Source organism: Ciconia boyciana, chromosome 3 (assembly GCF_034638445.1).
Source record: "Ciconia boyciana chromosome 3, ASM3463844v1, whole genome shotgun sequence".
NCBI lineage: Eukaryota > Metazoa > Chordata > Aves > Ciconiiformes > Ciconiidae > Ciconia > Ciconia boyciana.
Window position 1 is genome coordinate 105,476,369 of NC_132936.1, and position 23,514 is coordinate 105,499,882.

Genomic DNA, 23,514 nt, shown 5'->3' on the forward strand with positions numbered 1-23,514 from the left:
CAGGCACTTGGAAATACCCCTGTTTTCTGGGCTTAAGAGAATTAAGGGCCTGACTCTTCCACTAGCACGAATCAGAAATAAATGCAAAGAGTCACCTGACATTATGCTGCTGTAAAACACGTATGCAGCCGAGATGTTGTGCTTGCTTCAGTGGAATAACTTCAGTAACACGTGCAGATTGACATGCAAATAAACCTCGTGAAATTGCACCAAGAGAGGTGGAGAGAGAAAGACAATCTTGATTAAAATTTTTTGAAGGACACTACCATGAGGTGCTTAGTTATGATCAGCTCAACATAAATTATCATATAACCCATTTCCAATGAGAATGCAATAAGAGCTAAATTTTGTACTGATTTATAGCTTATGAAGGACTCACTGAAAACCCTGGTTGTTTTGCAAGCCCAGGTCAGTGCAGAATTTAGGTTTGTTTTCTTTCATTAAACATGTACGATTGTGCATTAGGGGTGGAAGGTCATAGAAACAGCAGGAAAAGGACTTTAAAAAAAAAAGTATCATCCCATGTAAGGAAAAGATTATTCTCCTTTGCAAATTCCTAAACCTGTGTTCGGTTTGCCCTGAATCGACTGCAATGACGACACCATTTCAAAGATGACGATGTAGATTTTGAAAAGAAATATGACAATGAAAGTTGTGTCTGAAGTCTTTCTCTTACATTCACAGATGCCTGTTTCCTCTTTTCAGACAAAAAGCCTCTACCTGCATCAAGTCCCCGTTTAGCTTGGCAGTCTGCAAAGAGCAGGTGGTGGCCTACCTTAGACAGCAATGAAAAACACATTTTTCTCTTCCTTTTCTAACCCACTTCAGAGACACTGTGAAATCTCCTGCTAAAAAACCCAGACTCTAGCAGAGTCCACGTTCTGGTCACAGTTGCAGCATATAGCCAGTGAAACGGCAGAAATGTTGATTTATTTGTACTAGTCTAAATGAGATCAGAGTCAGAACTGAGAGCTGAGACTGTATGACAAGACTAGCAACTTGCAAAATTGATTATGAAAAGGCTATCCCATGCAAAACAACAGTCACACCTGGGGATTTGGATTTCTGAAGGTACTTGGGTTTTGTCTGTAGGTTTTGGGTTTTTTTAATTATTATTACACGTCATTAATCTGTTCAGACATTATCTCCCTTTAATTTTGCGTGTTGCTTTTAATAGGGTATTTCAAGATATCGGCGAAGTATCTCTCTTCTTTCGTATTAGCTCCACTCACGCAACCCTTAGAGCTCAAAGACTTGTGTGATTAATAGCTCTGCCAGCAATTCCTATTTAAAAACTATTCCTATTTTATCTCTTTTCACCCTGTCCCTGATTTTCCTCTACTCCCTGTGCAGAAAACCCACTGCCAGCATCTTTGTGCAACCCAAAACTTTGCAACTTTATTTCTGACGATCCCTCTTCCACTTTAAGAAGATCCTGTCGATTTTGTTTGACTGGATAATAACCAAGCAACTTAAAAGCGCAATCCTACAAGTAGCTGAGTGCCCACTGTTGATGTAAGCCGAAAGCAGTAATTTAGCGCCTTTGAAAGAGCTCAGCACCTTGCAGGATGGTATCAGTGTGCTTCAGCTTGCTAAGTTGTGATTTGCCATGCCCCTGTTTCTCACTCGGAAGTCAGCATTACCTTCTAGCCTTAGATTTCAAGAAAACAGAGAAAGGTATTTAAACAAGATCACACAGGATCTGTCACCAAGCAGGCAATGCTGGTTCCTTACTGTAAGCCTCCCAAGCGAGCACTGGAAGTGTAAGTCATATTCTCAAAATTATTCTGTCATCCCCGTGACAATTTAATTATTTTATTTTTTTTAAATCTAGTGCTTCTTGACTCTGTTTAGGTAGCCATGTCTCCTCAATATCTCATTCGGGTGTAGCACGGAAAAGTCTAACAACCCTGGGCTGGCAGCCAAGCTTGCCTGTGACTGACGCTCGCTTAACTGAGCAAAGATTTGCTCTGCTCCAAGCAGGAACCTGACTACACAAGGACCAGCAGTGACAGCGAGGGTGCAGGCTTGCATCCTAACAACGCCGCTTCCAGCTTGTGCTCAGGCAAGTGGAACCAGCACTTAAGCTGAATGCTAAAAGGCTTCAATCTTCTGCTTCTTTCCAATTCACCTCCTGTATAAACCCAGGACTTTTTCGTAAGAGCGGCACATTAGGGTAGTTACATAGCTAATCCGGGCATAATTTTAAGCTCAATGAAAGGCGATTTAAATGTCGAAGGAGGAGGAAAGCAAAGGGAGGCACAGAAGAGGGGAGGTGGAGAGGAATGAATTGCTTAGAATACATTTTTAAAAATGTATTCTTGCCAGTAAGTGATAGAAATAAATCAGCAGTATGAAGTCACTGGTAGCTGGATTTAAAACAGAGTTTATGACCATTTGCTAAGGGGCCAACATAAAGCATAAGCAAAACTAATAAAAATACAGCTTCCACGAGCAATGATAATGTAAAGCTGTTGGAACAAATTCTTTGATTTAAACAAAATTACAGTTCTCCAAACATAGACTACAGGCAAATTTAACAAAATATGTGCCCCAAAGGTTTTACTGTCTAACCAGTCAATGATTGGAGGGGTGACAGAAACAAAAATGCATAAGCGAAGTCTGTGCCCGGCAGAAATATGTGGATATCTAAATCTCCTTGCCTCACTTGAAAAAAAAAAAAAAATCTCATTTTCCATGGAGAGCAACTGAAGAATTACAGCTTTCGTGTGAGCAATTCCATGATTATTAACAATCCCCCCCCCCAATCTCTCTCTTTTTTTTTTTTTTTTTTTTAAACGGAGGCTATTTTTTTGTTGAGTAGAGGTAATTAAAAGAGGTAAAATGTTCTGGTGGTACTTCAGTTTGAACTCAGGTGGACTAGAGAGCTGTAGAAGAGAAGTCAGAGTTGGTCTCATGCATATGATTTCATCAACATTCACACAGGTTTGGAATCTAGTCTCTAATGCTCTTCAGTGTTGGAGAAGTTACTAACCACGACCCCATTTATCAAACATACTAGCAATGTATTGGTCAAAGCACACACCCTTTACATATCCAGTGGCCTGATGTTGGGTTTGACGTGCGAGAAACACTGTACCAAGCTGCGAACAGCAATGAAGTTAGCATAGCCTGTGGACTGAGATAACCCCTTCAACTTTTCATCTCTTAAAACTTTGGTTTACATTTCAATTAGGTCACAAGCAAAATCCATTTGGTCACGTCAATCTACAGATGACATAGCTTGATCATAAAAATCACCACAGCGCTAAGTACAATTGGTAATCTCAATAGCAGGCAAAGATGCTCTAAATTAGAAACGCGTGGGTGGGTTATGCATCTCTACTATCTGTCTTCGGTAATCCATCCGCTAAGTAATTTTTTTAATACGTTATTCTTAAGTGAATATAAAAGTGAAAATAAAAATAGCCCAACTAAGGTATACTAAGAAATAAACATTAGTGGGAATGGGCAGGAAAAGCAAAAGTAGAAGCGAAGCCTTCTCTAAGAAAGGCCTTATAGTCCCCAAACATCTAAGAGAACCTGCGGCCAGATCTCTGCTTCGTCTTTCGGGAGACAGAAAACCAAAGATCACCAAAAACATTGGCACTATTAATATCGAAATGGCTTCCCGCCCCCTCCCCGTTCCTCTCTCTGGGATTTTTGAACTGGGATCTTATAATTGAAAGCCAGTGGATTAAGCGTAACACATCAAACCACTGTTAACACCCAGTCTCCTGCAAGGCTGAATCCTAACAACTCTGTTTTCTGCCTACAGTATGTGCAAGCAAGTGGAACCACCACATGCACTGCATGCTAAAGGCCACAGCCTTTGTCTTCTCCAAGTTCTGTCTATTTCAGAGGCTAACATGCTGCAATTAGTCTAATTAATGTGAAACAATGAGCTGTGTTACCACTTATCAAATTGATTGTTCCCCTATCAAAACAAAACAGGCTGGCTTTTTGATGTAATTTCAAGAGATGATTTGAAATGTCATGTTGCTGCAAGCCAATTACCTTATGACTGGAGTCACGGTCAACAGAATACATAATTAGCACGAGTTTGGGAAGGCTGCTTACTGCTAGTATGCTAATTAACTGTCTTTTGTCATAAAACAAAAAGGTTGTAGCTAGGGTTGTGAAATAGGTCTTTTTTATTTACATTTCTTTGTGCTTATCAATGTGAGGCATGACAATGCAAAAGAATGGAAAATTTTAATTCCACTACTTCAAATTAATACTGAGCCGCAAGGTCAGGCACGGTGTTGGACTACAAGCAACGCTCAGCTCTTCCGTCTGCAACACGCGGGCTGCACCCTCTGCCCGGAGCACGGCAAAATTAAGCACCAGGCGAATCTCATGCCAAAGAGGGGCACCCACGAAGCAACTGATGGCACCCGATGGGTACCAGACGCTCCTTTCCAGAAAGCAGGAGAGTACCTGTGATAGTCTGAGCATGCTGGGTGCCATCCCGCTGACCCCAAACTGCTCCACCACGCCTCTTCAAAAGCACCCTCCAGGAAAGCCTAAACTACAAACAAATGACATTATTACTTCTGCTTCAGCATGGTGCTCAAAGAACACTTAACGAGGGCGTGTGGGATAGCAAACGAACCCTGCTTGTGAGTAAAAAGCTTCATAACTCAGCTGCTGCCACCTCCTCTCCGTCGCCTCATTTGTGTGATAAATTTTGTATTCCTCAGGCATTCGTTAAAGAGCTGATCCTGCACGGCACTGGGTGCCCTCTATACCTATAGGTTCCAGGGGAAGCTGAGGAGCTCATTACTTTGCAGGATAAAGATCTACCAGAAAGAACCTGAACTTAAAAGGCGGCTGTCGGCGGCTCCCGCTCTGCCCTCTCTCATCCTGGCACCGCTCCACGCGCTGCAACGCCGTCACGCGAGGGTAACAGAGGGCAGAAATTAGCTTAGTGAATCATTGCTAATTCCTACCAATTTAAATTCTGGTTTTCTTTTTCCTGCCTATAATTCTGCACTTTATCTAAGGTTTTGCTTGGCCTGAGCGACTCCCAAGAGCAAGGTCTGGAATCGCTGGAAGTTTTAATGATGTTGTTTCACTAACAGCTGCTGACTTACGAATCCTCCTATTTGTCGTAAAAACGATTTTGTTTCTCTGTGCATGCTTGGTTTGAACCACCATAGAGATAATTCTCGTGCTTCTTGATAGCCCTTAAAAGCAAGAGAGATGTGTAAATCACTCTCCTACAGAGACGAGAAATTAAGTGTTCAAAACCTAGATCAAAAAGTTGTCAAGCTTGCCTTTTCTGAAGACTTCATTTAAATTCAAACCCAGTCTACTCCAGGTTCGCACGAAGAATCGTAAAGTTTCAAGTCCAGAAATGACATAGAGTGGATCACCTTTAAAATCATGACATGAAATCAGTAGGCATTCCTAAGTTATTTTCCCAATTTCTCTCTTCCAATCTGAGCTGAACTCAAGCTGTAATAAAATTAGGTATGCATGCAGGAAGGCTAAATTTTTATCTTAAATGATGAAACCTATAACGAACAGGAAAACACTCATTTCTTCTGGTGCTGTCATTTACTAGAATCAACATCATCCCTCCTGTCTTTATTCAGCAGAGAAAACAAAGCTAATCCCAATTTCTAAAGAGCTGGCTAATAAAGAGGTCAAGGGATCATTAGTCTAATTAACTCATTCTTGTTTTCAGTTTACATTTCATTATGCTATTACACTCTTTGAAATGTCAATTTTTAAATGCCATAGAAAACTGTTTAACATATAGACATTATGTTCAACAAATCTAGGGACATATAGAACAGTTACTCAAGATTAGTAAATGAATAGTATCCAGGTACGCAACTAAACATCTCCCAGCTAAAGCATTATTGTAAACTTCAATTTTTGATACAAAAATTAGAGAAATATTTCAGTGACACTTGGCCCCTTGCTTTACAGTGGTGCTTTTGGTACCTGAGTATTTGGTAATACTTGCAACCACTTGTGGTAATCAGGCCTGAATTTTATTCTGAATTTTTTCTGAACTTTTCTGAAATTTTATTCTGAACAAAAATAAATCAGGATACTCAGCTACAACTTTCTCTCAGGTTTTTTTTTTTCTTCTTTTTATTGGGTGTCTTTCTATAGCTTAATATAATGAGTCACTTACTGTACTTTAAGTCAATTTTTAAATTGATTTAATGAGTCATTGAGTCATTTACTGTCTTTCAAGTCAATTTTTAAATAGATGCAACTTCTGTTAAATTGATGGTAACTTCTGTAACCAGCTGTTTGGAAACAATCAATCTGAGTTAACAGTGCAGGCTTGTATTCCTACATTCGCACAGACGAGTACAGGTTTTATAAAACAATTAAATTCTTGATATAGATGAAATATTATATAGTAATACGTGTGTGCACACAAAAGCAAATAGGAAGCGAGAAAGCCTCTAGGCACGCACACAAACACACATTTGCCTGTATGTACCTCTGAAAATCTCACATGCACTGGCTACCTGCTTGCTGGGGAGCAAACAGCTTTTGCTTAGCATCTAATCCAGTAAACAACTAAACGTGGGTAACCCTGCACATGACTTGTCCCCGAGCATCTCTTAGATTATTCACGTTTAAATGAGACGTATATCACGAACTGCTGGACCACAGCCTGAAGTATGGAGACGTTTTGCCAATGTGCTGCTTTGTATTGAAACGTCTGCAGGAGTCTGGGATAGCTGAGCCATGAAGATAGGCACGACGGGCACTAGCTCCTTGGTACTCTCTTTTCCAAATGCCCCATGATGAGGTGCCCCCTCCACCTGCCTGGGTCTCCTCCAAAAAAGTCTTTTCTCCTATGAATTTACACAGTGCGTACACCAACTCCCATCTCAGTGGCTGACAGAATCAGGCTATATGTGCCAGAGTACACCCGTAACGTTCTCCCAGTGAAATGTCAGACATCGTGATTCCTTTGTATGTATTTTAAGGGATGCTAATGATTGCTTGCACTGACTCCAACTCATAAGCAAAATGAAGACAGACACATTGAAACGGGAATGAAGCATGACAGCAGCTCTTACATAAATATGATCCAGGCATCAATTATATCTGCTACAGCATGGGCCCAGTTATTAGTCATGCTGGATAATAGGTAGAGATCTGATCCTTATGTACGTGTGAGTCTTTTCTTGAGTGTCCGAGATTCACAGAACCACTTTTTAAAACTTTCTGATGTCATCTGGCCCCTAGCTACAGCAAAAAGCTTACTAGTTAATTCCCTGGTTATTTTAATTTCTGAGAACTGGAATTTGGTCCTCTGAATAGCTTGGACCCTGGTGAGACATCTACAGCATCTCTACAACATCCTCTAATTGTGACCGTGCACTAACGTAAGTTTAGCTCTTCTGTGCTATAGATGCTACAGAAATGAAGAAAAATTTGTTTTAAAATCCACCTGTTCAGTCTACTGGAGGAAAAGAAGTCCTTGCCCATCCCTAGCAAACAGAACGTGTGAGCAGATATCCCACTGGCTGAAGGAAACCACGCAGCTATTCAGGATCAGTGTTTTGGTGTAGCTGTCCTTGCATTTTGGGAGGGAGGAGGGTTCAGCTTTAGGCACACAAGTTTGAAAAGTTTGTCTGAGAATATGAGCTTACATTAGAAATCTCTTGCTTGGTGAGACACGTGACTCCACCTCAGGCTGAAATGTATATTAAGAGATATTTATTCAAAATTTGAAATCGAGGGGAAATTTGAACAGTGGCAACCATGTGTTACAGAATCCGTGCAATGTGCTTCTGGGATAATAGTCCAGGGACCCCAGATCTGCAGGAAGCAGAGAGGACGATACCATTCTGCTTTTTGTCACCAGCAATAATACACTCGAGGAAAAGAAGTGCCTTTAAACAGATGTAAAGGAGGACCGTGAGTGCAGTACATGGATTATTTTTAATGGCTTAACAAGGATTAAACCACATCCCTTAATTAATGTATTCTGAGAAGGCTAATGAAAACTAGCATACCTATCTGTTAAAAACATAATACATATATCTTTAATATCAGGTCTGCTTTAGGAGGACTGAATCTGGATAGGAACTGTGGTTAACAAGGCACCTGATGATGCTCCCGCAATAAGAGGTGAGCATTAGCTCTCATTAATTCATGTTCTCAGTGCTGTTTGGCATCACAGGCTGACCCAACGTGATGTAACAGGATGTGGCATGCCAGAATGCATCACAACGCGTTCGGAATTGTAAAAGCAAACAAATCCTCAACAACTAAACTTCCTTGCAGCCCCTGGTATGGAGTTCAGCATTCCTGATCAGACACTGTCTTAGCTTCATTATCAACGTGTTATACCTCCCGTTGGTTGTTCAATGAGTATTTTCTCTCATCTGTTTTCTAAACCAGCCAAAGCAGGCCAATGCATCTTCATTTACAACAAAAGCACAGAATGCCAAAGCTTAAAGCTTTGACTTACTGGGGCCTTTTATTTTCTTTCCCTCTGTGTGTTTCTACCTGGTATCACCCAAATCTAGCATTGCTGAGAGAAGACCAAGGCGATCAGGAGATACACACTGTTATTTTAGCAAATCCCTTAGAAAAAAATATTATTATTTGGACTTGAAACACGCCTGAAACATTAGAGCAAAAGCAAGTACAAGAGCGGGAGCTACGGCACCGTATGCCCCGTCTAACAGGGTGTTGAGCACCGAAGCCCAGGGGACTCTTGGTGCTCTCGCTGTGAAGATTAGACAAGAGCACTCACGCAGGACACAGCAGGAATATGAAGGGACATGAAGTGAGCAATCCCAGCAGACAGCCTGTTGAAATGTCAGTCAGGCACTCTGCCTCCACCACCTTTCACAGAGCTAAACATCTCTTTATGTCAGAACAAATTGGGCGATCCTCAAATCTTTTTTTCCTCTCCCCTGACTTCAATGCGGCGACGAGCGCCGGGAAGGAGAGCGGGAGGGAGCGCGCACAGACAGTTCAGTTCAGTTCACATGAAAGCACCCTGACACACTACAAGACTGAATACTGATATTGGCAACTCTTACAATCTTATCAGAGAGGCAGGAGCAGCAGCAGCCAGCGTGCTACAGACCTTCCCCCTTTCCAATTACGCTGGGTGGCTGTTCCTTTCCCAAGCATCCCGCAATGTCCTTTGAAAATAAACTCCTGGGCTTGATCAAAGGCCACAAAAGCAAACACGTCGTTTCCTTATTTACTAGCATATTTACTTTTGTCATCTTTTTCTTGTTTCTACTCCTACCTTCCCTTGATAGTCCATTAAGGAGGTCTAATTTTAACTGGCGTCTAGCACAAGTGCTTAAATGGAGACCGGCGAGTGACCGCAATCTTATTTTGAACAATTTGGTTTCACTCGCAAAATTCTGTACAGGGTGTTTGGTTGGATTTTTTGACCGCAAAAACATACACAGAAGTTACTTTTGCAGTGTAACAACAATAAGGAAACCTTTCCACTGACTTCTGTGAATGTTAGAGAGGGCTTAGTATGATTGCATAGTGATACAAGAATTACTTTGATTTTTTTTATTTGATTCAACACATGAAACATTGCCTTAAGAATGTTCAGATAATTTTCATTGTTTAAAAAAAAAAAAAAAAGGCATCAAAGGAAAACAGAAAACTTAACCCAGCCAGGATGAAGAACTCCGTGAAATCATTGGAACATCTGCCTCCAAGAACAGCAAGATTAAGCTGCTAGTCCACCTTTAGGTTATAAAGGTGCTGAATAATAAAATTTCTTCTGAAATAAGTATCTATCTAAAAAAACCCCAAACACCACCACACACACACACACACCAAACACCATGAAAACCGCAACAACAACAAAAAAAATCTGTGGTTTTAAAAAATGCAAAGTGAATATTCAATAAGAAAATATAATTAATTGGTCACTGTCATGCCTGGCCACCTACTCTTTAGATCACAGGTTTATTGCAAGCATGATCATTTGTACAGAATGATCAATTTCTAAGACTTTGGTCTGGATAATATTTTCTAAAAGTTGCCTAAAAGTGCTCATATTAATTTATTATAGTTAAAGATCAGATGCATTACATTACAATTTCAGGTTTCTATTTATGACATTCAGGTAGGTAAATGTCTGTGTGTATGGTGCAGACATTACGAGACCGTTTACTGCCCATTACTGCCAAGAAAAGAAGCCCATACTAGAATAAACTGTGCAGCATTTCTGGCATTCGTTAAAGGAAGAAAGCTTTATAAGAAAAAAGAAATACCACTGATTTTTACAGGTGTTTAATAAAGATAAGCCGAAAAAAGGGTTCCTATTTTAAGCTTGGTGATAGCTAAAAATGCATTCAAATATGTTCAAAAGCAATCTGAAGTCTCCTAAAAATGGGTGTTTAAAAGTATTCAAGAAAACAGTAAAAATGCAAATAATATTTGTCACATTATTGTAGGATATGGGACAAAAATGCTCATAAATTCAAAGAACCCTGCTGAGGCAAACTGCATTTCATTTAAATATGACATTATTTGGGAGTCATTAAAACAGGAATAATGTTTATCGGTTGCATTGTAAAGGTTACTATGAGAAAACAGCAAAAGTTTGCCCGTAGTAGAATGAGTGGTGCAAGGGACCGTGAGCATAACACCCTTAATTTTAGTTGTTGTAGCTGTGCCATGGGAAATAAAAAGACTTAATGTAATAGATAAATCACTACTGTAGAAATACTACAGTAAAAATAATGAGGAAGCACCAGTATTTTCAAGAATCTTGGTCCAATATTCTAATGTCCTTCATATACATTAGAATGAGACTGATTTAAAAAAAAAAAAAACAAAATTAAAAGGGTGCCAATAGTGACTGCTGACTTTCCACACAGAAATGTGTTCAATCCTGAGAAAGAAGAAAGTATACAGTGCCTTGCGACTGCTACAAAATATATACAACTGCTCTCGTCCTTTCATTCAAACATCTTTCCTGATTTTTTTTTTTTAATATGGAAATATAAACCCACCTAGTGGGACCCTTTGGCTACACAGAAGTGGGCTAGTATGTTGACTTCAATATAAAGAGCCTAAGTCTCACAATTAAAAGCGTCTAACCTTGCTGAAGAGAGATGTTTTCTAGCTATAGCCATGAAGAACCTTCTGCAACTTGAGTTGAAAAGCTTTTGTTTACATAGACTTGCATAAGTCTGTCTATACTCACTTCTAAAGCCACTGTGAAATAACGCTAAAAGATCCCCAAAACTCTGGAGTTGCCATTTTGAACCTCAAACTGTTCCCTGCAGTCAATCAGCAGCAGTAATTGCTGGTTATTTGTACATGGAAATCAAGATGTAGATGCACACAGAGGCCTTGATCGCACAGACGTTTAGTCAGTGGCTTGACTGTTGTGAGTAGTTTTTGGAGAAGCGATCAAATTAAGCATCCCATTAAACATCTGATGTAGGTGAATCAGCTCCCAGGTCTTAAAATTTGATCCATCTTGCTTTCCTCCATCTATTAGATTCATTTCTATTTGTAAAAATCAATCATGCACTTGTCTTAGTCTTGCCTTAATTCTGTCAATGAATTTAAACACATCACATACAGCACTTTTATGTGGTTTAAATTCAGCTATGAAGACCCATTATGGTTCCGAATGAAAATAATTCTGCATCGTGCCCCGCTAAATGGTGGCTCGCCTCGAAGTGATGCCAGTCACCTGGACTGTCCGTGAACCCCTCTCTCTTCCAACCCATGTTGTGTCTGTTCCCCTCTGATATGTATTGAGCCGCGCGGTCTGAGGGGACGGGGAAAGGGGCTGGGATGTTAGGCTGCCTCTTACTCATGAGGCAGAAGTCCCTCAGACACGCAGTCAGCGCTGCTGACCCCACCTCTGTCAGCAGCTATGGCCCAGCAGGGTTTTGGGGAGGACCCAGCAAAACGCTCGCCAGCCAGGCACGGTTCTCAGCTAGCGCCTTCGGTCAGAGCTCAGCACTGCTACTATTCAAAATATGTTTCTACTAAATGTCTTTTTTTTTTTTTGGTGGTGGTGGTGGTACAGTCTGTACCACTATATTTTCCCACCTCTCGGACAACATGCGTGGCCTTTCCTGAAGCTGTTCCGAATAGAAACCGGAATAACGCCAGCAGGCTTTTGCTAAGATCTCCACAATTGGCCCAATCTCCATTGCACCACATGGTACGCCGTCTCCCGAAATCTTCATGCGGCCTACGCCGATTTGTATTCACGTTATTTTCTTTGAGCTTGAAATTGATTTGTGATGTTCTCTCTGAAGGCTCACAATTTACATAATTTGCCATTATTCCTGCATCACGCACTACTCCATGTCCTGGGCTAAATTCTTCACCACGGAAGCGGTCAGGCATAGGCTTAACTTTAAGCACAGGAGGTCCTATGAGACGTCTCTGCTACTGCTCATGCTATACTTGGGCGTACGCTTATTTACTTTGTCGTGCGATAGCAGATAGCCAGCATATCTTCTTGGAGCGATTAAGAGTGGATGCACAATAACTGCAAGCAGAATCGGGCTTATTGTCTCCACAGATTTGAGCTAATATACCAGCGTCTCAAGACATCACTTCATTTTCATAACAAGGAGGAGATTTAATTTCTGCGGATTTGTGTAAAAAGCAATTTGGAAACTTTGCAACAATGATATTGCTTCCCATAAATGCCAAATTGGTAAAAACGTCATAAGAGGCAAACACGGCACATTCACAATATCATTTTTTCTACCTTAAGTACTAGCATTATTCAAAGACATTATACCGCTAAGTATCCAAATAATTCATTCATTTTAAGGATCGAAAGCATAATATTATTTTGTTAAATTAAGTGCTCTCTTTTTCAAATCCCTCTTTTCCACTTAAACTGAGGCAATAAAAGCATCTGAAAATGCGTCTGCACATCAGGCTTTTATTTTCAGTTTCCAGGGTTTGTTCTGCTCCGTTTGGGGTGCGCACTTGCCTTCTTGCCGAGTACCAAAACGCTTATTTTTGCAATTCCCTGCTTTGGCTCACAAAACGAGCCTCAAGTACCATCATCTCACTCCCACCTTCCATTGCCAGCAGGAAGGAGGAGGTTGGCGAGGGAAAACGTGGCTCACCTTTAACTTACTGGCACCGCTGTAATACAGTATCGCCAGTTAAAAAGAAATTGTAATAACCGAAAGCGACTGTTTAAAATGATAGCAAAGATCAACAGTTCTGACTACGGTAGGTTGAGGGTGGGGGGGCAGACAGCCCGGTTTTAGGCGCGCCCTATTAATTGATGAACATCAGGACTTTGTGGTCATTTAACACTCCCTATAAATGAAGACTTGATAACAGTTATTGATCTCCGTTTTCCTGGAAGAGGATCCCTGGGCTCAGCAGTGAGCAGTTTTGCTTCTCTCAGTTCATAAATACAAGAACAGAGCCATTGCTCAAATGCCACCCTAACTGCCGAAAATGAAATAAAAGTAAAATTTCAGTGCAGTGTGGGAGCAATACAGGTGTATTTCCACAGGGGTATTTTTGAGTAGATAGCCCAAGGTTAATATAATCTAAACTTTCTTTATGGGGAATACAGAATTGCCACAGCTGACCCCGGCTATCATTTGAAAATATTTTCTTAGTGAATGTCTACTCAAACCGTATCAGTATAGAAGTTACTGTTTTTATTTATTGATTGATCTTCCTCGTGTTACCATGGAACTTGAATACCTCTGAACATTAATGAATTCAGCCTAACGACATACAAGATGGAACTAGGAGCATCTCTGCTGCCCAGGCAAGAAGCTGAGGCAGGGAATGGGGAGCGTTGGGCTGTTGCGTCCCCAGCACTACTGTGTCACAAGAGGAAATAACGAAACTGAACTGGAAACAGCTACTGTCTCTCCGATCTCAGTTGTTTGTCATCCAAAACTTTCCCCCTGTTTTCTTTCTTTCTAGGTTTTTCTCCCTAACCCTGTGCTATTGGCTGATCAAATCAAAAGCTGATTTCGAAAACTTTCTGTGATGCTGCCAGAAGCGCGTACATCACTGATAATATATTATCACACTATTTAAACAGAGGAAACTAATCCCCTCTCTCTCTTTCCATCCCCCCTTCCCCAAAATCAGAAAAACAATCTCTACATCTCCTGACCCCCAGTTCAGATTAAACCCAGACATCAAAGAAGAGACCTAGAAAGGGGTGCACGTCCCTTCCAGCGCGGATTTAAGGAGACGCTACACAAGTAGATGAACTGTTGAACTCAGTCCTCTGTCTTAAAAATATATTTCATTGGGATCGTTAATGCACGATATAAGTACCCAAAAGATGTAACAGAATTCTGAAAAATGAATTAAGGACGTATTGCCATCTCCAGCAAAATAATAAAAGTAGGGAGATTAAGAGGCAAGCATATCATTTTGAATTGTAAAATAGGTTTATAGGTCTTCTAATAACAACTTTTACTCAAACCTTACATAAATAGGCTTATATGATACAAATATTATGTGGGCTATGTGGAAACTACAAGGTCCCTAATCATGTTTAGGGATTACTTGACAGAACAGAGACATTTCATTCCTATTGGACCTAGGGATTACAGCAAAGAAACATCTAATATTCCATTTTTTAATTTCATGCATTTTTTATTTACCTTTAATGATGCTGTATATATTCATCATCCTGAAATATTAAAACAGTATGAAAAAAGTAATAAATTGGTGGAAAATTTAGGGAATGGGAATGCAACAGCACGCAAATCATACACTATCAAGTGCTTGATACACATTTAAAATTACTGCCTAGTACAGCAAAGCCAAATTCCTGGCAGATTTCTGAAGCGCAAAGTCACAATAAGAAGATCAGCAGAACAGACTGAAATAATAGAATATTCATCCCCCTAATCCATATGCAATTCTTTAGGGCTTTTTTTTAACAATGCATATGAGGTCTGACTGTATTCAGGATTTAAATAAGTTGTCTCTCTCTCTCTCTCTCACACACACACATTCACTCAGTATTTTTGTTAAAAGAAGTATATACAGTTATCATTTCTGCTCTACTGCACCCACATTGACAAGGTTAGCACATCTCCTCACACCTCAGATGAAACAATAGCATTTTAAACAACAAAAGTGTTAAAAGAAATACATTTATTCATACCATTGAAACCTCCTGCAACAGCTTTGTTGGAAGGAGGGGGTCCAGTCTGCCTGGGAAAGGGATTTTTTTTCTTTAATTTTTTTTTTTTAACTCTTTCCTACTTCATTCTAAATAATTACTGGTTAATTTAAAGCAATTTCACATTTAGTTATCGGCAATAAAATTTTGAAACCAGTATTAAATCTTTGAGATCATGCATTTCTCTCTAGACAGATGTAATTTTAGATCTAGTACTGTATAAAGGGACAGAGACCTAGAGACGAATAAATCATCACTCAAAAGACAGATGCTGATGATAATAATGATACATGCAGAAAATGTGCGTGAGGATGGGTGATGGGGAGGTGTAGTATATAACTTCCATTGCCATACATGAGATTACTGAATTGCTTTAAAGTAGCGCAAAGCCACAACTGAGTTACAGATGTTCTTCCAAAGAGGAGTATGAAGAAATTCATACCATATATGAATATATAGAGTATGAAGAAATTCATACCCTATATGAATATATAAAGTCATACCATATATGATCAGACATACAAAGCGTGATCTTGAGATCAAGCAGGTTTTACACAGGTTTAACTCTATGATTAGGCTGCAGAATATCAACGCCACAGACGAGTTAGATGTGAAATGAACATACTCAAACATAAGACATTTGCAACAGTAATATACACGTGGACTTGCTAAATAAAGGTGCCTATACGTGGTCATTACGGTGGCCACATGCAGAAAGCAGCTTTCACAACCATCACGGCAGTTCTCGTCACAACTCCGTTAGTGAGGCGAAGGAGCACTAGGACAGGTGATGGTACATGGAAAGCCATCTGGTAAGTGAGAAAGAGCAGCCACATCCTGTCGAAACCTGAGTACCCAAATGTAGCTACATGCTATTTGTAGTCACAGGTCTCATGAGAAATGGCCCAGGGCGTAGTTGCTGCTGAGCATTTACCAGGACTTTGGGTTTCTGCCTGGTGCGGGACATGCTGATCCAACCCCCTTCAAACCATGCTCATGTGTTATTAGCCAAACTGTAATATCAGTTGACATTGCTATTCAAATTGCAAGGTTACTGTTTTAATTTGATACAGACTAAACAAGCAATGTAAAACATATTTAATGAAAGATTTCCTTTTTGGTAAGGAACCGGCTTTTCTTTGGTAAGAACCTGCTGTGATTTATGCAGCTGCGATGCCGGTACCTGCCCAGATTGTGATGCCTATCTACTGACACAGAGTCCAAACTTATGGGTGCTTATTGCTTACAGGTATCTAATTATTATTGATATATTGGGGAGAAAAAATCATAACCATACTGAAATCAGCAGGAACAGTCCAGCAACAATGGGGCTAGAATACATCCATCCTGTTTGTATATTTTGCAGGCACATAAGCAAAAGAATAAGCATTCTTAGAAAGGATTTGATCTGTACTAGTGAGAAAGGTCTTAAGTTGTATACGGAAATAAAAGACAAGCGAACATCAAACTTCTGCTAGAAAGTATGATGAATAAACAGGGTCTAGTAATGCACACAGCTTTGGAGAGAAAGCCTGATAGATGCCCCTGCAGAGCTGCATTGGACCAAATCTGAATCTGAAAGACACAGGTGGCAGCAGCTTTGCTGCAAACCCACCAGGGTTTTAAAGGACAGGGCAATTAAGTAAAAGTACAAAGTATCATTTCATTTTTGGGGGAGAGAAAAAAAAAAGGCTATAGAAGGAAGCAGGGATTTATTAAAGAGGAATAAAGAGCACCCAGTGAAAATTAGGGTATGCCTGAAATACATTAGTGCCACTCTTCCTTCTGCTCTCCTGTCTTTTACAGGACATAACACATGCCTATATGAGTCTATTTTAGTGAAGACAACTGTTCATGACAGAGAAGGCTAGAAAAGAACAGGAATGCTTTTGCCCAAATTTCAATACTTTGTTCCAAAGCACAGAGCTACTAACGCTTTTCTACAAGTGTTTGTAAATACGGTAAACGCTTTTTAATGTGCACAAGGAGTATTTTGTTTCCTCGTACTCATTCAGAGAAATGGTTCAACTACCTTCTTTAGAAAATTTCTAAGCAAGCAATGCGAGACATATATTTGGAATACGAAAGTTTAATCCTACTCATTAAAACATGACAAACTTATAATTAATTGAGAATGGAGTCAATAATGAGAACATCCTTCAATGTAATGATGTTGGTACTACCAGTTTGTAATATGGGAATACGTTATAGAAGGTGAAGTATAATATGGAAAATTATAAGTCAGTTTAAAAAAAGAACAGTCTGAAAGTTTTTCCTTGGGTCCAAGCTTTAAAACACAAATTTTAAATCCTCAAAAGTTACATTTTTCCAGTCATCAAATGAGATAATACATTACGTTGTTTTCCTGTGACGAGGAATAATTCAAGGTCTTACATTGCCTGATTAATCTCACAACCAATATTTAGAAAAGGTTTCTCTTCGAGCTAATCAAACTTGACAAAAGCAATCTTCAAACTATGCCACATTCACTGATTTGTAAGATCTTTCAAACTTGTGTTTTATTAAATGCAGTTTAAATTAGCAACAGCTCTAAATCTACCTGCTGATGACACCCCCTGAATCTCACAGACAACACGAGGTAGGTAAAAAGAAAATACATGCAGACCAAAATTATTAGGACAAACTTTTTTTTTTTTTAAATGAAAGATGCCATTTTAGTTTTAAGATAGCACCCAGCTACAACCCTATTGCTCACATTACGCTGCATTTGCGGGGGGGACGGGGGACGGAGGGGTGGTGGTGGTGGTGTAGTTGCTGATGGGGTTCAGTTACTTTTTCTTCTGGAGCTAACTGCCTTGACCTTACTGGATAAGGTGTGTCCAGTGCCTCCTCCAAATAATTCTTACTTCTTTACACATACGAAAGAGGATCACTTTCAATATACAATTTTACCACATTCCTAGGCTTTCAGTATCACAACAGTATCATTAGGTTAAAGGACATTACTCCAGAAGAGCAGTGTTGTGATGGTACAGCTGCTACCATGAGGACAACTGGTAGGGAAGCACTACAACACTGGTAGGGAACACGTAAACACCATCCCAGCCTTCACCGTCACTACCAATTAGCATGAGTTTCCTTTCTTTCTGTGAGTAGTCGTACGTGTGCGAACAGGATTTCCCATGGTTTGGGAATGTGTTTAAATTTGGTTGCCTGACTCTCAGCACTAAAAGAGATTCCTGAGTTAGCACAGCTGAGTAAGACGAAGAAAAATATGGGAGAGGTGTAAGTATTACTTCTCTACTACAAATACTCCAAAAGGAAATCAGGTTTCCAGCTTATTCTTCCTCTCAAGTCACACAAGTTCTGGCTAAATAAGTTTCTGAGCTACTGACTCCCCTCTATTTCGTCATGGTTGCGTGCGACAGAGAAACTGTGTTTCAGCATAGGCAATGTCTATGATCGAATAATATAATATAATCCTCCATTAACAAAGACTCACATGTATTAGAAGTTGCTAGCGCAAATCTTTTTCAGAGCCAAGGAAGGATATCAAAATATTGGGTAACACACTCTGACTGGGAAGACTATCAGTGAGTTTCTCTATTTGTTTATATAAATGGGCCAATGCTTTTTAAAGCACTTCAGAGCACTTAACTAAAGCAAACAAGCACTTGAACTTTAAATATCTAGCAAGAGAAGCTATTGACAAGTATGACTTTACTTAGTAACTCCTAATATCTTTGCGACCTTTCATTCATACAGTCTCTTCAAGAAGAGAAGCACCAGGCTCTTGGCTCAACTTCAGCTCTACTGCAATATAGGGAGTGAGAGGGGTGAGCAATTGCCTAGCCCCCTTTTATTTATTTTTGGTTTTTTTGCAAACTGCTTTACGTTTTCCTACGTGGGGGTCCTGGGCCCACAGTAGTCTTTAGAAAGCAGTTTCTGATTTTCAAATCTTATTCTCTCTCTTATTTGGCCTTTAAAGTAGGATTTTTCCATCTTACGAACCTCCTTTTCAACTCCTTGCCGTCCATGGGTAGCTAAGCCTTGATTTGGGAATATAACGTTTACCAAACACCATACTATTAATTCCCAACAGGTGAATAACGCTGTGGGCATAACTTGCTATGCTCAGGAAAAGGGTGCCTTTGGTAAGTAGTCTTGTAACGGTGCTAGCGTCACGTGCATCTTTTAGGTCTTCATACTTACATGACACTCCCTAGCTACTGCATTATATACAATCACACCGGTCACTTCCTGACCTAGATTGGCGTGATCTGATTCACATATACCTTTCTGCTGAGAAATCAGCAGCCAAATGAATAATCTGAAAGATTATTCTGTAGCTTTGGACAGTATATTTTTTGGAAACGTCATGATTTCATATGGGTCAAGTAATGTACAACTTCATAGCTGGACTCTGTCAAATCAGGTTTGCTGTATGCTCTGAGAAACAGTACGGATTTATGCATTTTGAAGAAAGGCAATCTTCAGAAGGAGAATGCCACTGATGTATGCCAGTTCAGCTCAAGTATTAAGCTGTCCCTGAGAACCAAGAAGGTGGTGCTTAAAACAAGCTTTTCCATTCAGTAGCAGGTACAGCTCATTCCCTAAAATCCTGCAGCACATTTTGATTTTTATTTCTCTCTGAATGTGTTTTGCATGCAGTCTGTGTAACGTGGCAGAAGAGAGGTGACAGAATAAACCTTTACTTTAACCTGGTCATTACCTTCTTAGAGAAAGGAAAGAAGTATTTTTAAGCTATATTCTGGAGCTTATTAACCACATTGGGATTTCAGTTCACTAGTTTTAGGGGACATGTCGCATGTTCTGAAAGTGGTACTGGCTGTTTGGGATTTGTACTCTCTAGTCTGGTAATGAACATTCTTGAAACCCTATTTTGTTAGAAAAAAATCCAATAGATGCAGTTGAGAATATGAACTACTTCGTGTTAAAGCCTCAGTCTATCTACAGTTCCTAAAAGAAATAGCTTTGAAAATTCTTTGAAATACCCTGCAAGTTATAATTGGGTTTTAATGTATAAAATGGCTGAGTAATTTAAATGTTTGGAAAAGAAAACAGTCTTTCCTAGAGTTTATGAAGTGATAAGTCTATTTCTTAGAATGATTAACTATGAATCCTGATTTCAAACACAAGCATCTACTAGCATATGCTCTCCACAGCTGACATTGTAAGATCATACAGTTTTATCAAATTAATATTCCAGGGCCCAATGCTGATATTAAATCCCCATTCCCCACCTCCCCCTTGAGTAAGTGCTCTGATTTCTACAGAAGTAATTTTACTTCCTACTCTAACCAAAAAGTGAAATCAGTATTAAGCTCTGCTCATGCTGCATTTTGGTCTACTGAATGACACAAGTTAGATTTGTATGTACAGGACACATACCATGACATTCCCACTGGAAACTGGAAAAAAAAAAAAAAAAAAAAACCCACAAAAAAACCCACCAAAAAAACACAAACCCGGAAAACTAGTAACATTCAAGGATAATACCATACTCATTCACTTAAAAAAAAATTCTTTAGTAGCAAATGCTAGTAGCAAATGCTACTAATGCTACTTATTAGAAAGACAGATTAATCACAGCCAGGACAGCATAAATCATGCTTTTGGGTAAGAACACCCCAAATAACATCCCATTTTAGAACAGCAATAAAACAAGACTATGACAAAAGAAAATGTAATTCAGTTTTGAACACACTGCAAATAAGTAACAAGATCTAATTATTTAGAAAGCTCTCCAAGATCCCGTGGCTTTGGTAGAAATTAAAGAGTGAAATGAAAGAATAGAAGAAAAACTTAGACAAGATGAACTGAAAGAGACACAAAAGCAGTGAAAAGAAACAGATCCAGGGAAAGTACTGGTCTACTTTATTCTAATAATAGAGTCATCAACAGAATATCTGTATGCACTGACACCTAATTTGAGCATCCTGAATTCTGATCCTGATTTCCAGAGATAGCAACTATGTATTAAAAAAAAAAATACTTAAATTGCTCATTACTAGAAATAGATTGATTTGCATGAGAAAGGTGCAGAGTTAGTTTCCCACTTCATTTACGAATATTAAGATCCTAAAATGAAGTCTCAAAGTAAGGCCTAACTCCCAGGTTAACACTCCCCTCCTGCTGGTAACAGCATCGTTGCCCCTGGGGCCCGGGAAATAACACAGACCGTGGCCACAGGGAAGAGGCGAGCCCAGCAAAAACTGAATGAGGGCTTAGGAGATGAGCAGGAGAACTTGCAATTCTGTTTGGTATTCAAAGACAAACAGATGAGAAACATCTAAGTGGGAAACGCCATCAAGAGTGAAAGGCCTGACTTTCTTTATGTCCATGTGAGCGCCTGACAACACAGGTCAGGGGCAAATAGCTCAACCCAGTCACAAACTCAGGACTGTTCAGTAGAAGTGCAAGGATCTGCTCATGTGGAGCAACTTCCAAAGCTGCGGTCATGCTCATCTTTTCTATTTCTCATTAGCTTTCCTCCCTTCAGCAAAACTTGCTGGTACAGACGGCCAGCTACTTTGTTTATTCTTAAGTAAGTGAATGTAAAATGACCAAAGAAACATGAGTTTACCCTGGTACAGAAGCTAATTGCCAGAGTAATTGAACATGGTGTATGCTGGGCACAAGAGACGATGGCTGATATTCTGCAGTCAGCACATTTTGAACTGCTTGCTGGTTTTAGGTTTTAAATTGTTTACAAAATACTAACTTTAGCCATGGTTTGGTTTGTTGGTGTTTTGGGTTTTTTTGTTGTTGTTGTTTTGGTTTGGTTTTTTTTTTTTTTTTTGGGGGGGGGGGGCGGTTGGGGATGGGACAGTGAGTGGATGGTGTTAAATTTAGTATAAGCAAATCACTGAGGTATTAGAAAAACAGCAGCTAATTTACCTGCTGCTTCAGAGAATAGCTCGGGGATCTCAATCATTGTTTTCCCATACTTCCATCTCTGTGCTAAACATTATGTTGTCAGAATTGTCTTCATCCCCTGAATGCTACATGTGAAAACTCTTATTTTTGTGTTCTAACACTTTATCTAGGCACAGTTGCTTACATAGTTAAGAGCCACCTCAGTGTTTTTCAAAACCATCCTGAAGTATGAGATCGCCCTTTGTTTTGAAGGTAAGGGGTTTATTTACCAAGACAGCAGCTTGTCAGCTTCTAGGACCTTCAGCCTTCTTTCTCATCTGTGCCTAGCACACATTTCCACGTTTTAACTTTCTGAACAATTACAGCAGCCCAAACCCGCTTATTTAGCATAACTAAACCACCCTATCTGAGCACCTCGGACTCTCGGAAAGCTCAAGAGCAGGACCAAAATTTGAAAGGCTGGCTTACAGACTAAGGGTGAGCCATTGCTGTGTGTGAAGCGATACCCTTCAGGAGGCCAACCAACCCCCCCGCTGCTGGCTGCCGTCTCCCACCCCCCCGGCAGCCCCTGCCTGCTCCTTCCACCAGACAAATCGCAGAGGAGAGGGAGCGAACCCCCTTCGTGGACTCACCATCCTTTTCTAGTCACATTCACTATGCATTGCATTAGAAAATCGTAACGGTGTTAAAATATTTTGGCAGGATTTGTTATGGCCAGATCACTCACTTCCTTTGGGACACACAAAGCCTCCTCTGGCAATGAAACAGCCCAAATGTCAGCAAATCCTATAGAACAGAAAACGGTCTGTCAATGTAAAGCCTAAATGAATCTCCAATTAAACAAAACAAAACTGTATCACATAAAAACGCACATACAGAGAAAAGAAACAACCTAGAAATGGTCACTTTTTATTAAGGGGTTTTTTTCCCCACCCTCCAGAAACTTTTTAACAGCATTACAATGTATTCATCACAGGGTGCTATTAGAGCACAAGCTCACTCCAAGTGTTACCAATTCACGGACAGATTAGAGGGCACATTAATAACATAGTTAATATGAAGTGTTTAGAGCCTTTACATCGGTGACAAATACGACTCAGCCAAATTTCCTGACCATTGAGGCCACGGAGGAACAATTTGGTAGATTTCATCAACAGTTCTAATTATGTTCCTGTCAAGTCGAGAACAAAGTAATCCATAACTGGGGGGCTGCTCGCAGACAGTGCCACGCGAGAGTAATTTATGCCCAGGGCCCTCGCTGTAGTTAGTGTGCACAACGCTTGACTAACAAGTGAGTTCAAAAAAAGGAATTTATTAGGGAAAACGCGGCCCTCCAGCTCCGAGCGGCTCGCCAGGTGCGGGCTTAGGAGGAGTTATGAGGCAAAGTCGTCTTGTTTATACAAGCATCCGAAGTCCATGCTGGCCTCAGCGGGTTTTAAAGCGCGGGATTTCAGCCCAAAGCATGGCACGGGCTTCTCCGGAGCTAGACGAGCCCGCTGCCGAGGCCAGGGTGC

General features: G+C 40.1%; 1 protein-coding gene across 11 annotated transcripts in view; it reads right to left on the reverse strand.

Annotated features, from left to right (window-relative positions):
* The window catches only part of ESRRG (estrogen related receptor gamma), a 392,081-nt gene that overhangs the window by 215,178 nt on the left and 153,389 nt on the right, over nucleotides 1-23,514 (reverse strand). For 3 of the 11 annotated variants that reach the window (XM_072856949.1, XM_072856950.1, XM_072856948.1), the window contains one exon: nucleotides 22,728-22,786. The exons of 7 other annotated variants lie outside the window; for them this stretch is intronic. Coding sequence is in view for 1 of the 4 variants with exons in the window: in XM_072856944.1 (XP_072713045.1) it covers nucleotides 22,633-22,667 (35 nt within the window). In the remaining 3 variants the exon portion in view is untranslated. Of the gene's footprint in view, nucleotides 1-22,632; nucleotides 22,787-23,514 lie in introns of all 11 variants that reach the window. One more of the 11 variants, XM_072856944.1, reaches the window with a different exon arrangement.